Source organism: Rosa rugosa, chromosome 5 (genome assembly GCF_958449725.1).
Source record: "Rosa rugosa chromosome 5, drRosRugo1.1, whole genome shotgun sequence".
Lineage (NCBI taxonomy): Eukaryota > Viridiplantae > Streptophyta > Magnoliopsida > Rosales > Rosaceae > Rosa > Rosa rugosa.
The window spans coordinates 6,281,710-6,295,166 of NC_084824.1; the positions used below are offsets into that span (position 1 = coordinate 6,281,710).

At 38.7% G+C, this 13,457-nt stretch overlaps 1 protein-coding gene across 1 annotated transcript; it reads left to right on the forward strand.

Annotated features, from left to right (window-relative positions):
• The first annotated feature begins 8,252 nt into the window (after nucleotides 1-8,252).
• LOC133710792 (cytochrome P450 CYP749A22-like) lies at nucleotides 8,253-10,584 on the forward strand. The gene is made up of 5 exons (XM_062136920.1): nucleotides 8,253-8,625; nucleotides 8,729-8,958; nucleotides 9,112-9,347; nucleotides 9,483-9,867; nucleotides 9,952-10,584. Exons 1-5 carry the CDS (start codon nucleotides 8,337-8,339, stop codon nucleotides 10,387-10,389), a joined length of 1,578 nt encoding a protein of 525 aa, XP_061992904.1. The 5' UTR covers nucleotides 8,253-8,336; the 3' UTR covers nucleotides 10,390-10,584.
• The last annotated feature ends 2,873 nt before the right edge of the window (nucleotides 10,585-13,457 follow it).

Sequence of the window (13,457 nt, forward strand, 5' to 3'; positions counted from 1 at the left end):
TTTTCTTTTTTCATTTTGGGACCAACCACATTCAGCAACACGTACGTGTGGGCATATTTTTTTTTTCGTATTTGTACCGAGTCTAGAATTATTGATTATATGCCATTATTGATACACATAGATTTATGCCGAACGAGGAATCTACTCTGTCAAATTATTGATGCATATAGTTTTATGTCATTATTGATACATATAGTTTTATGCCGAATGAGGAATCTACTCTGTCTGTAAGTGTATTTTTCCATGATTCAATGATATTCTTATCTTGGTCTTCAGGCCAGGAAGACAATGAGTTTTTATATATTCATTCCTAACCTGTAATATGTTGGCATTATTACATGTGCGAATCTGTAAGTGTATTTTCAGTATCAATATATTATTCAATGATACTCTTATATATTCATTCCTGACCTGTAATCTGTTGCCATTATTACATCCCCCTCGCAAAATGACAAAACCTAATAATCTCTCTTGCATTGCAACGGGTTTGGAACTAGTGCACAATACACATATATGAGGCCAAAGGTGGCCACTTCAAACACGCGTTCGTTATCCGTAGTTATTTAGTTTTTGTCAACTGAAAGAGAGAGATCAATTATGAAAAATTTTAAATACACACCTCCAATTATTTAATACACATCTCTATTATTTTATATTTCTGTTTGGCTCCAGTTTTATTGCAGCTGGTCAACAGTCTCTTTTCTGACACCGTTCTGGTGCGGTCGTCGGAGGTGTCCCTTGACCTGACTTCTTTTGAGCGATTGTGGACAAGGAGAGCACCAACCTCATCGCGGGATTCTTTGTGCCTCGTGGTGAGGACTTTTAATAAGCTTCTTCAAAATCACACAATCGATACTCAATGTCGTAGATCGAGCAGAGCGAAAATCACTGGGAAGTGGGGAGAACTTGCTAAAGCGTGACTTTAGCTTGGCTGGTTTGCGAGGGCGTTACCCTTGCTTGGCTGGTTTCGTAACCGTTGTAGTCGCGGTACTACAGTCGGCTCCTGAGAATACTAGGACCGAAGCACGTTGACAGAGGGTTTGGTGGCACTGACAGTCGGCTCCTGAGGATTCTGGGACTAGAGTGTGGTCACCGGCAGGGGCGGAGGGAGGCAGGGGCCCAGTGGGTCCCGTGCCCCACTCAGCTTTTCAGAAAAAAAGTAATATATATATATATATATATATATATATATATATATAATATTAATATGAGGTTTATATTATGTATTTTTATATTATTTTCTCAATTTATCTCTATCTATCATCTTTAGTTCTTCATGTGCTCTTCTTTCTTTCTGTTTTTCTTTTTTTTGATGGGCTTTGATGGGATTGTTTGAGGTCCCACGTTTGACTTTCTATATATATATATATATATACAGTCCGGCTACACTGAGGACGTCCTTAGTTTTTCTTAGGTACGGATTTCCAGTTTTCACCCACTTTTCGATCAAATTTTCACATCTTAACCGTTCAGTTTTTAGGTCCCAATGTATAGATCACCTCTGCAAAATTTCAGCCAAATTGGTGATCATTAAGGCATCCAAAACTGCAAATTACAACAATGTAAACGAACGGTTCCAGTTCGACAGATTCGGTTCGTTCGTGTAAATTGCAGTTTTGGACGCCTTAACGATCACCAAATTGGCTGAAATTTTGCAGAGGTGATCCATACATTAGGACCTAAAAACTGAACGGTTAAGATGTGAAAATGTGATCGGAAAGTGGGTGAAAACAGTAAATCCGTTCCATAAGAAAAACTAAGGACATTCTTACCTGAGAAAAATCCTATATATATATATATATATTATCCGAATCATGCTCTTCTTTCTTTCCTAAATCTGTTTGATATCAATATATAATAAAACTTTATTAAACTTTATTACGGTTAATGATTTCTATTTCCTAGTTACTTATAGATTTCTAAGTCCAATAGAAAAACGATTAAAAAAAATATTTTATTACATTACTAACATGTATATATATATATATGTCATCAAGTAATGATTCTAAATCAATTCTTTTGTGAAGAGTATTGTTGTAGTCGCTTCTTTTGGTTCTCACTACTTCTCTATTCTTCATTCAAATATGTTAAGATACTTTAAAAGAAAATCCTAGTGCAGAGGAGTCGTCGGGTATAAATACCTCATTGGAGTCATCCCCTACAAAAAAAATAAAGAAGAATGATAGTAATTCAGAGAAGTCTTGTCCCGAAGTTAATGAAAAATATCTTTCTGATCCTGAAAATCGTCCTCCAATTTCAAGTTATCATCCTAATGTTCAAGATGAAGTACGCAGATATTATCTACAAAAAGGTCCTTGTCAACCTAGAGCTCATGAGTTTCCTATCATAGAATTTGGGAGAAAGAAAAGAAGATTTGTTAAAGAGCTTAATTTCATATATTGAGAAAGACATTTTTACTAGTATAGATGATGAGACTATCATGCAACGATTTCAAAATATGAAATCTCGTCGATGACAATTACCATTGTAATAGATAGAAATTATATTTGAAGATTTTATATGTTTTTTCATTTATATATATTTTTTTTTTTGTGCCCCAGTAAGCCTAAATTTCTGGCTCCGCCACTGGTCACCGGTAAGAGAAGGAGAGGGGTTGCTCTGGGAAGACTTGAGTAGTCGTAGAGATTAGTTGATGAATTGTGTGTGTTGTGTTACTTCGTCGTAGCCTCTATATATAGGCTACCAAGCCATAATGGTAACGCCTTAAACAAATCATGATGGGTTAAGCACTTAAGCACTAATGGAATCATGGTGGTTTAAACACTTAAGCACTAATGGAATCATGGTGGTTTAAACACTTAAACACTAATAGAATCATGGTGGTTTAAACACTTAAGCACTAATGGAATCATGATAGGTTTTCCCTATTGGCCACCATGAAATGTAGTTGAATGCTTCCCCACGTGCATGCCATATTCCTTCATTGAATGGAGTATGAATATTTGCATGGGCGTGCCTTTTCTTGCAGCTTGCATAATCTTCCATAATTCTGCAGGGAGGCTTTATTTAGCCTCTAAATAATATATTTCGAACTTGTCGACAATATATAGCTTAAGCCACTGACATTGGCTCAATTTCTCCAAGACACGCCTTGTCAAGCCAAAATGCTCATTTTGGGTTCAAACAATTTCAAATTTGATTTTATAGGTAGGTTAAATGACCAAAACAGACATCTATGTATTTGAAGAAAAAAAATTGAATCACGCCTTTCTACGTCTTCTTTTCTAAACCCTAAACGTTGCAATACATTTTTCTTTCCGCACTTCATCACCTGAATTTCGACTATGGACATGAATTCTAAAGACCTCGTTCAACAATCTTCAGTTGAGGCATGTATTCTTCATTTTGTATTGTATACAATTCAACATGATCTCGAGAGCTATCTCATTGGGATCCACAGTCGTTTTGGAGATGGTGGTCGGTAAGTTGCGAGAGTGAGTAGAGTAAGAAAGGAAAGCATAGAGAATGTAGTTGCTGAGAAAACCCATCTAGGCCATTTAGGTTTGGAGATTATTGTGGTCGTGAGAATTCTCCTGTGGTTTTATGTACTATTTATTTAGGAGCTTAAAGAGAGAGAGAGCTTAAAGTTAATAGCTTTGTTGGGATAAGCATGATTCTTGTAAAATATTGCTTTCTTTCGCAGTACTCTTTCTGACCTACTACTATTGGGTCAAAAGGAAAAGCTTTGAACTCTCCTAGTATGCAATTGTTATGATGAAAATATGAGGCAAGTCTGGAGCATCCAAGTCAAATTGTTTATTAACTGTATTCCATTTAGATCAAGTCAAATTCTAATTGGCAACGACAACATGCACCAAGTCATGCAAATTCTAATCTCATCCAAGTCAAATTCTAATTGTATAGGAACACAACCATGCATCAAACCAGTTCCAGCACCTTAGTAACCAGGATGTATTGCTATTGCAATCTTTTATTGTAGCATGCTAAAGTTGAACAACATTAATATGTTTATGTGACATCTAATTTTTATTGTATTGTAGCATGCTGAAGTCTAACAACAGAATGTCTCGACCATATATAACAATATTTCAGAAGAATGTTCACGTGATTATAATATTTGTTCAAGTTGGATTTGGATTGTAAATTGTTATTTATATTACATAGTAGGTCGAATGTGTTGTGAACAGATATTTGAAAGCAACGCCATATTGGTTCGATGGGTCCTTATGACGGGGAGGAGAAACAATTGTGTCATAGTGATACAGAGGTCCAATTTGGGAAACTCGGGCAAGAAAAGAAGGAAACCAAGAATAAGATTCAATTATGAGAGGGGTGGAAAATTTGGGAAGTTTAAGGGAATAACCAAGATGGCTAACAAAAACACCCAAAATTCTGAAGTAAATAGTAACAAGGCTGATAAACAACAACGCCTGAGGCTGACTTCTACAAACAAATGTGAATGTCCATTCTTATTAAAAACCTTTAATATTGGTGGGGATGAGTGGGTACTTGAGGTTGCTTGCGGAATCCACAATCATGATGCCTCATCATATCTAGAAGGTCATTCCTATACAGGGCTGTTTGGCTCCAGTTTTGTTGTAGCTGGCTTGAGCCACTGACATTGGCTCAATTTCTCCAAGACACGCCTTGTCAGGCCAAAATGCTCATTTTGGGTTCAAACAAGGGCGACTATCTAAAGAAGAACATGAGTTGTTGGTGGATATGTCTAAGCGTTTAATGAGACCCAAGGATATATTGACTGCCATAAAGAGCCGAGCTCCAAGTAATACATCAATGATGAAAACTATATACAATGCTAGGTATTTTGCTCGGATTATCGCTAGAGCAGGCAGAACTCAAATGCAACAATTACTAAAGAATTTGCGCGATCATCATTATATTGAGCATTACAGAAGTGAAGAACACGTGGCCACTGATTTGTTTTGGTGTCATCCATTTAGTCTTCAAATGCTACATACATTCCCACATGTACTTATCATAGATTGCACCTATAAGACAAACAGGTATCATTTTCCACTTTTTGAGATTGTGGGTATTACATGCACTGAGCAAACTTTCAATGTTGTGTTTGTTTACATGTCAAAGGAGGCAGGAGATAATTACAAATGGGCATTGAGTAGGTTATCGTACAATTATGCTTTTAGTAATATCTACTTGAATTTTATGAATAATTTTCTAGTTGTTTTATGTATAGTATTATCTTTTCACAGGCAGATAAGCTGGCTCAGAAGGATATGAGGTTTGAGCTAACTCAGAAGTATACAATATAGTTCATATTTGGCATGCTACCATATATTATCGGTTCAATGGATGTCCAAAATTATGGCAATTGTGGTTTTAGAGTTATGCCATCGGCTTTGGGATTTGGTAGAAAACATTGGCGTAAAGTGCGAACTGATTTGCTAAATGAGCCAAAAGACACGCCTGAGCTTTACGAAGCTCTTTATGGAGGAAAAAGTGTTGTGGACAAACTTTGTAAATGAATTAACCATTCTACATCCAATATTGCACCTCAACGAAAATGGATGGATCTACCAGACATGGGGCATTTGATTGCAACTTGTTATGGAGTAGTGGTTGTCAACTTATCAGATGTCAGTGCTTCACATTTCTCCCATTAAGTGAATACAGCGAGGGAAAACTAATGGAAGTAAATTTACATGAGATTGACCTTGGATTTGTGAACAATGATCATTTTGTTCAGGTGAGGAGTAACATAGATCAATTTGCTAATAAATTTCATATTTATATCATTTTATGTGACTGATGAAACTTCTTATTTTCAACACAGATATGTTTATTGCCTGGGCACCCATTGTCACCGGTTACACCAAATTGGATTTGCCATGCATATGATGAAGCTAAAAGTTTGTACTTGAAGTATCAAGACTGTTTCTAGCAGTATGATCAATTGCCACATATCCTGAAAGAGTGACTAATATATCCTCAGAAACAATGCAACTTGACGATGGCAATGAACTTACCGATGAAATTGTTCAACTTGGTGATGCCACTATGTCTAGCAGAGAAGAAACAATGCATCTTGGTGATGACTGAATTGTCAGAAATGTACAGTTTGGTCTATTAGCTAATTGTTCAACTTATTGATTAACATTTTCGTTTTTTTTTTCCTATCAGTTTTTAGTTTTCATCTTGCAGACCATATTAAACATGTATACAATTCACCTTGCAGACCATATTGAATGTGTGAATTTTGAAGGACTTACAAATTAATGTTCGAAATTTTATATTTTCAAATTCTAATTTATTGATGTTGTAATAGAGCTAGGATAGGCCAAAATTTTCAGCAAAAAATAGAACAAAAAATGTAAAAAAAAAAAAATACGAAACGTCAATATACTAATATATAATAATTATATTAAATAATTGCCTTAATATAGTCAAATAATATGATTAAAAAGATTAAGCATATTTTAGATACTTTTTTTTTTGGGGTTTTTTCCATTTACCCCATTTCTAGGGATTTTTTTCTCCCTTACCCCATTAAGTTTTTTTAATTCCCTCTTACCCAATACACTCTAAGGGAGTCTTCCCTAATACCCCATTAAGATTTTTTTTTTTGTTTTTGATTTTTTTTAATACCATTTTACCCCTCACCCCTTTGTTACTTAGAGAGAGAGAGAAAAAATGGAAGAGAGAGAAACTATAGGAAACTTCGCCGGAGCCCGTCACCGGCCGCCGGAATCCGGCCAACTTTCGCCAGAATCCGGTCACCGGCTGCCGCCCACCGGAATTTGCTGAAAATCTCACCGGAAAGTTTTTTTGCCCCCAATAGACATCTATTGCCCCCTAATAGAGGGGCAATAGACGTCTATTGCCCCAATAGTCTATTGCCCCCTAATAGACGTCTATTGGGGGCCAATAGACGACTATCAGCCATGTATTGCCCCCCAATAGACGTCTATTGCCCCCCAATAGAACTTTCGTTTGCCGGAATGAAAATTAATCTTCCTAAAATTAGACAAATAAAACTTTAATTAACGAAAAAAAAATAAGAGATTACATCAATTTAAAACATCTATTGCCCCTCAATAAAACCTTTTTTTCTTTCTTTTTTCTTTCTTTCTGGGCTTCTGCCACATTTTACCACAAAAAAAAAAAAAACAAAAAAAACTCATCTTGGGCACCCAGAGAAAAGCTCTGGGCACCCAATCACCAATCTCACCGGCAGAGATGCTCAACTCAGGCCACAACCCATTTTCACCGTCGTCTCAACTCGGACGGCGTCGTCAAGCGCGTCACCTACGAGCAGACCTGTGGCCACGCGCCGCCCTACCTCATCTACGTCGACCACGACCACCGCGACCTCCGGCCTCATCCTCTCCTCATCATCTCTCCCCTACCTCATCTACGTCGACCACGACCTCCGGCCTCATCCTCTCCTCCGCCACAACCTCGGCCCTCATCTTCTCCTCCGCTGCGTACGACGCTAGCTGCGAAGAAAGCTCCGATCTCAAGCTGTGGATATCTTTGTTGGAGTAAGGAAGAGCTTCGACGACATGACCGGTTATCCGATCGTCGCCGCGGTGACTGCTAAACCGGAGCTTCCTCTCTGGCTCAGATCGAGATCGCAATCTGGAGAGATTCCGGTCAGAGTCCGGAGAAAGTAATCGAAAATGGTTTCGATTCGGGTTCAGGCGGTGGCTTCTGGTCTTCACGACGATCGCAGGCTGCACCTTCACGATTGCACGAACTCTCTGTTGACGTCATCGTCTCGCCGCCGGCCATCTAGACCAGAGACGCTGAAGACTGTGCTCTGGCCGAAAGAGAAAGAGAGAGAGAGAGAGAGAGAGTGTGTGTGTGAGGATCGCATCTGCAGATGGAGGGACTCGGTTGTGCTTTCTTAATTATGCTAAGGGCAAAGCTGTCATTTCATTTATAATTGGGTTAGTGGGAATAAAAAACTGTTGCTGGGGTAAGTGGGCTAATTTTTGCCAATTTTGGTGCTTTGGGTCAAGGACCGATATATATTGATCAGGTAGTTAGCTGTTAATAACTCACACACCCATGCAGTGGTATCCCAGCGCCAGGACACCTGCACCGACATTGCGGTGAAAGCCAGGCAAAGCCAGACTAATCCACTGCACCGCAGACGCACGAATCCAAAGGATCCCTGAAATCTGCTGGTCACGGGATGGAGCTGGCATAAAGTAATGAGTTGTGTATTTAGAAAAATATTAGAATGAAAAATTGGATAGATGGTAATGAGGTATGTATTAAGAAAATAAGGGTGCATGTGTATTTAAAACTCCTCATCAACTATATTAAGAGAAGACATCTGGATTCTGAGAAACGGCCACTGCTGAATCATCATGATCAGTATCGCTGCTGTTAGTTCAAGTACCATTCTCTGTGGTACTGGTGTTGTAATTCTGTTGGCTCTGGTCTTCAAGTTGCTTCACAGGCTATGGTGGTCTCCAACTCGCATTCAGAAGCTGATGGCTGCTCAGGGAATCAGAGGCCCTTCTTACAGATTCATCCATGGCAACACCAAAGAGATCAACAACATGAAAACACAAGCCATGAGCCGGCCCAGAAATTTGACCCATGACATAGTATCCGGAGTTCATCCTCATATTCACTCTTGGACCAACATATATGGTAATACAATCTTTTCTTTGATCCTGATTAGTCTGATATTTCAAAGATAAAATTCTGGTCAGTAGTGATTAAGTTTTTGAATGTATATATAACAACAACGCAGGGAAGAATTATCTTCAGTGGCATGGTTCTCAGGCTCAGTTGGTGATTACAGAACCAGAGTTGTGTAGAGAGATACTGAATGACAAAGAAAGAGCTTATCCGAAAATGGAGCCTATACACTTTATCAAGAAGCTCTTTGGAGAAGGCCTTGGCACCAGAATCAAATCCGATGAAAAATGGGCACAATTGCGCAAGATCTCCAACCATGCCTTCCTTGGAGAGAGCTTAAAAGTAAGTCCATCCATCTTACAGTTATTTAGTTAATGGTGATTTTAGCTAGTATAGTAATAGTTGTGTCAATCCTTGTTTAAAATAACTGAAAAGAATTGAAGGAGGGAATTTGCTAATTAATTGTGTGATTGATGGAATCTTTTTCATCACTAGAATAAGATTCCAGCAACCGTAGATAGTGCTGGGACGATGCTCCAAAGGTGGAAAAACCATGAAGGCAAAGAGATTGAGGTGTATGAAGAATTTAGATTGTTGACTGCAGAAGTGATTTCCAGGACAGCATTTGGCAGCAGCTACTTAGAAGGACAACACATTTTTGAAATGTTAATGAAGTTTTACTTCTTAATATCCAAAAATTTATTCACAATCCGGTTGCCTAGCATCATCAGGTAATTTACTTCAAAATTTCATCTGATATTAATCGATCTGTTTTCGATTCATATCAAAGGATATATGAATTTTTGAGTATGTCTGTTGTCAATTACTTCTTATATATGTATAGTCTCATTCCATGTTGCATGCAGTAAGGTTTACAAGACCAAAGATCATACTGAAGCAGAGAAGCTTGACCAAGGAATCCGTGACTCCATAGTGAAGATCATCCAGGAAAGAGAAGCAAAGGCAATGAGGACTGGAGAAGAAGGAAAATTTGGAGATGATTTTCTTGGATTGCTGTTGAAGGCTCATCATGATGCCGATGTTAACCAGAGGATTACGGTAGAGGAATTGATTGATGAGTGCAAAACATTGTACTTTGCAGGACAGGATTCCACTGCTAGTTTACTTGCTTGGACCATCCTTCTTCTGGCACTTCATACTGATTGGCAAGATGAAGCGCGAAAGGAAGTCCTACAAGTACTTGGCAAACAAAACTGGCCAAATCATGATGGCATTACCAAACTCAAAACAGTAAGAATAATGAACTCATTTGCTAGTCTCAATCAATTTGTTCTTTGTCTTTTAATTAATATGTTCATGTCTATTTCCACGCAGTTGAGTATGATCATTAATGAGTCCTTAAGGTTATATCCTCCTCTTGTTACTGTAAGTGGGAGGACAGCTGATAGAGAAGTTAGAGTGGGAAAGCTGACCATTGATCCAGCAGCTAATCTTGAACTGCTCATCAAACCTTTATCATTGCACCATGATCCTGACTTCTGGGGAAAAGATGTGCATCTCTTCAAACCAGAGCGATTCGCAGACGGGGTTGGTAAAGCTACGAATAATAACCTAGCAGGATTCCTACCCTTCGGAACAGGACGAAGAATGTGTGTGGGCTTCGACTTTGCCACCACTGAAGCAAAGGTTGTTCTGTCAATGATTCTACAGCGCTACTCCTTCACCCTTTCTCCAACTTATGTACACTCGCCCTATGAGGCGCTTACGCTTTGCCCACAACATGGAGTTCAAGTAGTGCTACACTCACTTTGAAACTGCTTGAGATGGGAATGAGCAGAATTATACATAAATTCATAATCATAATAGTTATTCCTTTTGAATTGTGTATGAACTGTACGGAGACATCGATATATAGTGGATATGGTGCTAGCTTTTGCATATGTTAGCTTTGTAAAGAGTGCAACCTTTCTTTGATATATACCTGTTATGTGTATGCTATTGTTCTTGTTGCTTAATTTGCACCTTGTTTCTAGTACAATACTACAATTATCATTTCATGCACCTTGCACCTTGCCTCTTATTAACAAGTGAAATGTGGGTACTCTTGACATTCCTCATGCATATATTGTTGGAGAGGAAAGATCTCACATTGGAAAAGTGACAAATAAAATATAACTTATAAGTGGGTGGATCTCACCCAATTGTACCAAGGCCTTTTGTGATTAAAACCGTGATTAAAACCCAACACCTAACGGGTGGTTAAGTTGGGACAGTATCGGTACAATGGTGGGCAACAGGCCACGCTTGTCGCTGTTTAACATTTTTTGACTTTGTCAAGGGGAACCCAAAGGCTTCCTAGGCCCAAGATAAACCCCTTCGGCGCATGTGAAATGCTCCAACTGTGCATTGCAGCACAGTGCCTGGCCACTTTGACAGCTTCGGGGTTCGAACCTAGGTTGGGGAGCACACCCAACTAGGCAAGAACCACTAGGCCGCTTGTCGCTGTTTAACATGGTATATCCGCTCTTCAATACGTCGCCATCATGGACCCGGATATGGGTTCATTCATTAATTGATTCACCAATCTCCTCTCCAATCATGGATCTAGTTTGGGTTCATTAAATTGGTCATCGGAAGTTTCCGATTGGATTATTGCCAAGTGTCCGATGTGGGCCTTGGATTGTTATGTGATTGGTCAAGTCTCTAATATGGGACTTGTGACCTGATTTCCAATGTGAATTGGGTTTGTCAATTAATTCCACGTGCATACCTTATAAGTGGGTGGATCTCACCCAATTGTACCGAGGCCTTTTGTGATTAAAACCCAACACCTAACGGGTGGTTAAGTTGGGACAGTATCGGTACAATGGTAGGCCACGGGCCACACTTGTCGCTGTTTAACATATATGTGGCAAATTTTCTAATATATACATTGAAGCATGAGACTACACTAAGATTAATGTTCTTACCAAGTAGATGCATAGTTTGGTACTATCAAAAGTTTTGATAGTATTAGGCTCTTAGCACAATCGTCTGTATAGTGTTCCAAATATATATGATAAACTCTTCTTTTGTTTTGTGGCGTTCACAATTTGAGTAATTTATTAGCATACAGTCGTAATTTATACCACCAACTTTTTAACAAAATGAATCAAATGATGAATTTTATCAAGTTCGCCAACCGAAGATGGTGTGGAAGAAGATGAGATCTAGGAAAACCAAGGAGAACTAAGGGGAGAGCGAGGGGGCGCCTTCTGTTCGCTCAATAGCGTGTGTATATATTGCATGCCTCCCAACATTAACAGCACCAATTATCGATATGTGTGAGGTGATGAGGTTAATATACACCCTTTCACATGCTTTATGGATCAAGTATAATAGTTTTACTATTTACTTGGCTTGTAATTATGTTCATTTAACCCAAAAATTGGATGATAACACCAAGATCTCTAGTTAGTCCAACGATATTTTTATATTTTACTGTAATATATAAATGAAATCTCAAAAGTATCACCATTGATTATTGCCTTAAAGTCCATCTAATTACCAGGCTTTTAAGGTTGGCAAATCTAAATGCATACACTACTAGTTTCAGCTAGAAATCAGAAAATTTCAATCGGTGTGAAGAAACAAAAGGACTATGATGTAGGACGAGAATGGACCCGATTCAATCAGAAAACCATAAAAGTAAAGAAGCGGCATAGAATCAAGAAAAGTGATTGGAAAATAGGTAACTCACGTGTAAAGAGGTTGTTAGCTGCTGGAATATTCAAAAAAATTGGTTTTGGACTTTTCGGGTTTCTCGTGCGAAAAGTCAGGTTTTGATTTTGAATCAGATTTGACTAACTTTTGGCCAGAATGTCCGTTTGAGACGCATGATACCTTTCCAGAATGGGAACGACGAGATCTTCAAGACTCACTTTAGTGAGCCCTAACGGATTTAGGCCAAAATATGTCGTTTTAATTATCCGATTCGGGATTTAATATTTTAGGCTAGTTTTGCATTCTTTTTATTTTAGGTTTTCTAGTTTGTTTTGTTTTTACCCATGGGCTTTAGGGTTCAATGTTAGTTGCCCTAGGGTTTTATTTCTCTTATTTAAGCAGCCATATGTGGCTGCAGAACGCATCTTTTATCTTTTTATCAATAAAATTGAGATTATTCTCTTTTATCTCTGGTGGACTCCAGAACCCTTTTGCTTAGGTTTATTGCTGGTAAACCTAGTTATCAATCCGTCTGCGTCAGGTGGTATCAGAGCAGGTCTTCCCTGTCTCTCCTATTTACCTTGGTAGCAATGGGTGAAGTTACAAAAACAGATATTGAAGCTCTTACAGCAGCGTTTACCGCTGCCATCAACACCATGAATAATCGCATGGACCAGCAGAGCAATCGGATGGACCAGCAGATTGGAGAAATTTGTGGATTGTTGGGAGAGAGAAACAACCACAACAACAACGACCTAAATAGAGGCAGGGAAGGAGGCCAGCGAGTTAGGGCTCCACGTAGAGAAGTTGTTGTTCATACTTCAGAATCTGAGTCTGAGGAAGAGATTGTGCAATATGAGCCACAAGGACAAGCTGACCAGGATAACAAAGTCAAGGCCGAAATTCCTTTCTTTTCGGGCGACTTGGGTGTGGAAGATTTTCTGGATTGGCAAGTTGAGGTGGATAGGTTCTTCGAAATTATGGAGATTCCAGAGAATAAGCAAGTTAAGATGGTGTCTCGAAAGCTTAAAAGTACTGCTACTTATTGGTGGGATGAATTGCAAGGAGCCAGAAAGAGGCGAAGAAAAGTGCATGTTCATACATGGCGGAAGATGAAAGGTCTTCGTAATGAAAAATTTCTGCCTAGAGATTTTTGTTTCAAGAATTATCCTCCTAAG

What these genes read in the sequence shown, in the direction of transcription:
- LOC133710792 (XM_062136920.1), top strand. Translation starts at nt 8,337, where the DNA reads ATGATCAGTATCGCTGCTGTTAGTTCAAGTACCATTCTCTGTGGTACT. An exon ending in CTCTTGGACCAACATATATG is followed by an intron (nt 8,626 to 8,728) that starts GTAATACAATCT and finishes ACAACAACGCAG; the next exon opens with GGAAGAATTATCTTCAGTGG. An exon ending in TCCTTGGAGAGAGCTTAAAA is followed by an intron (nt 8,959 to 9,111) that starts GTAAGTCCATCC and finishes TTTCATCACTAG; the next exon opens with AATAAGATTCCAGCAACCGT.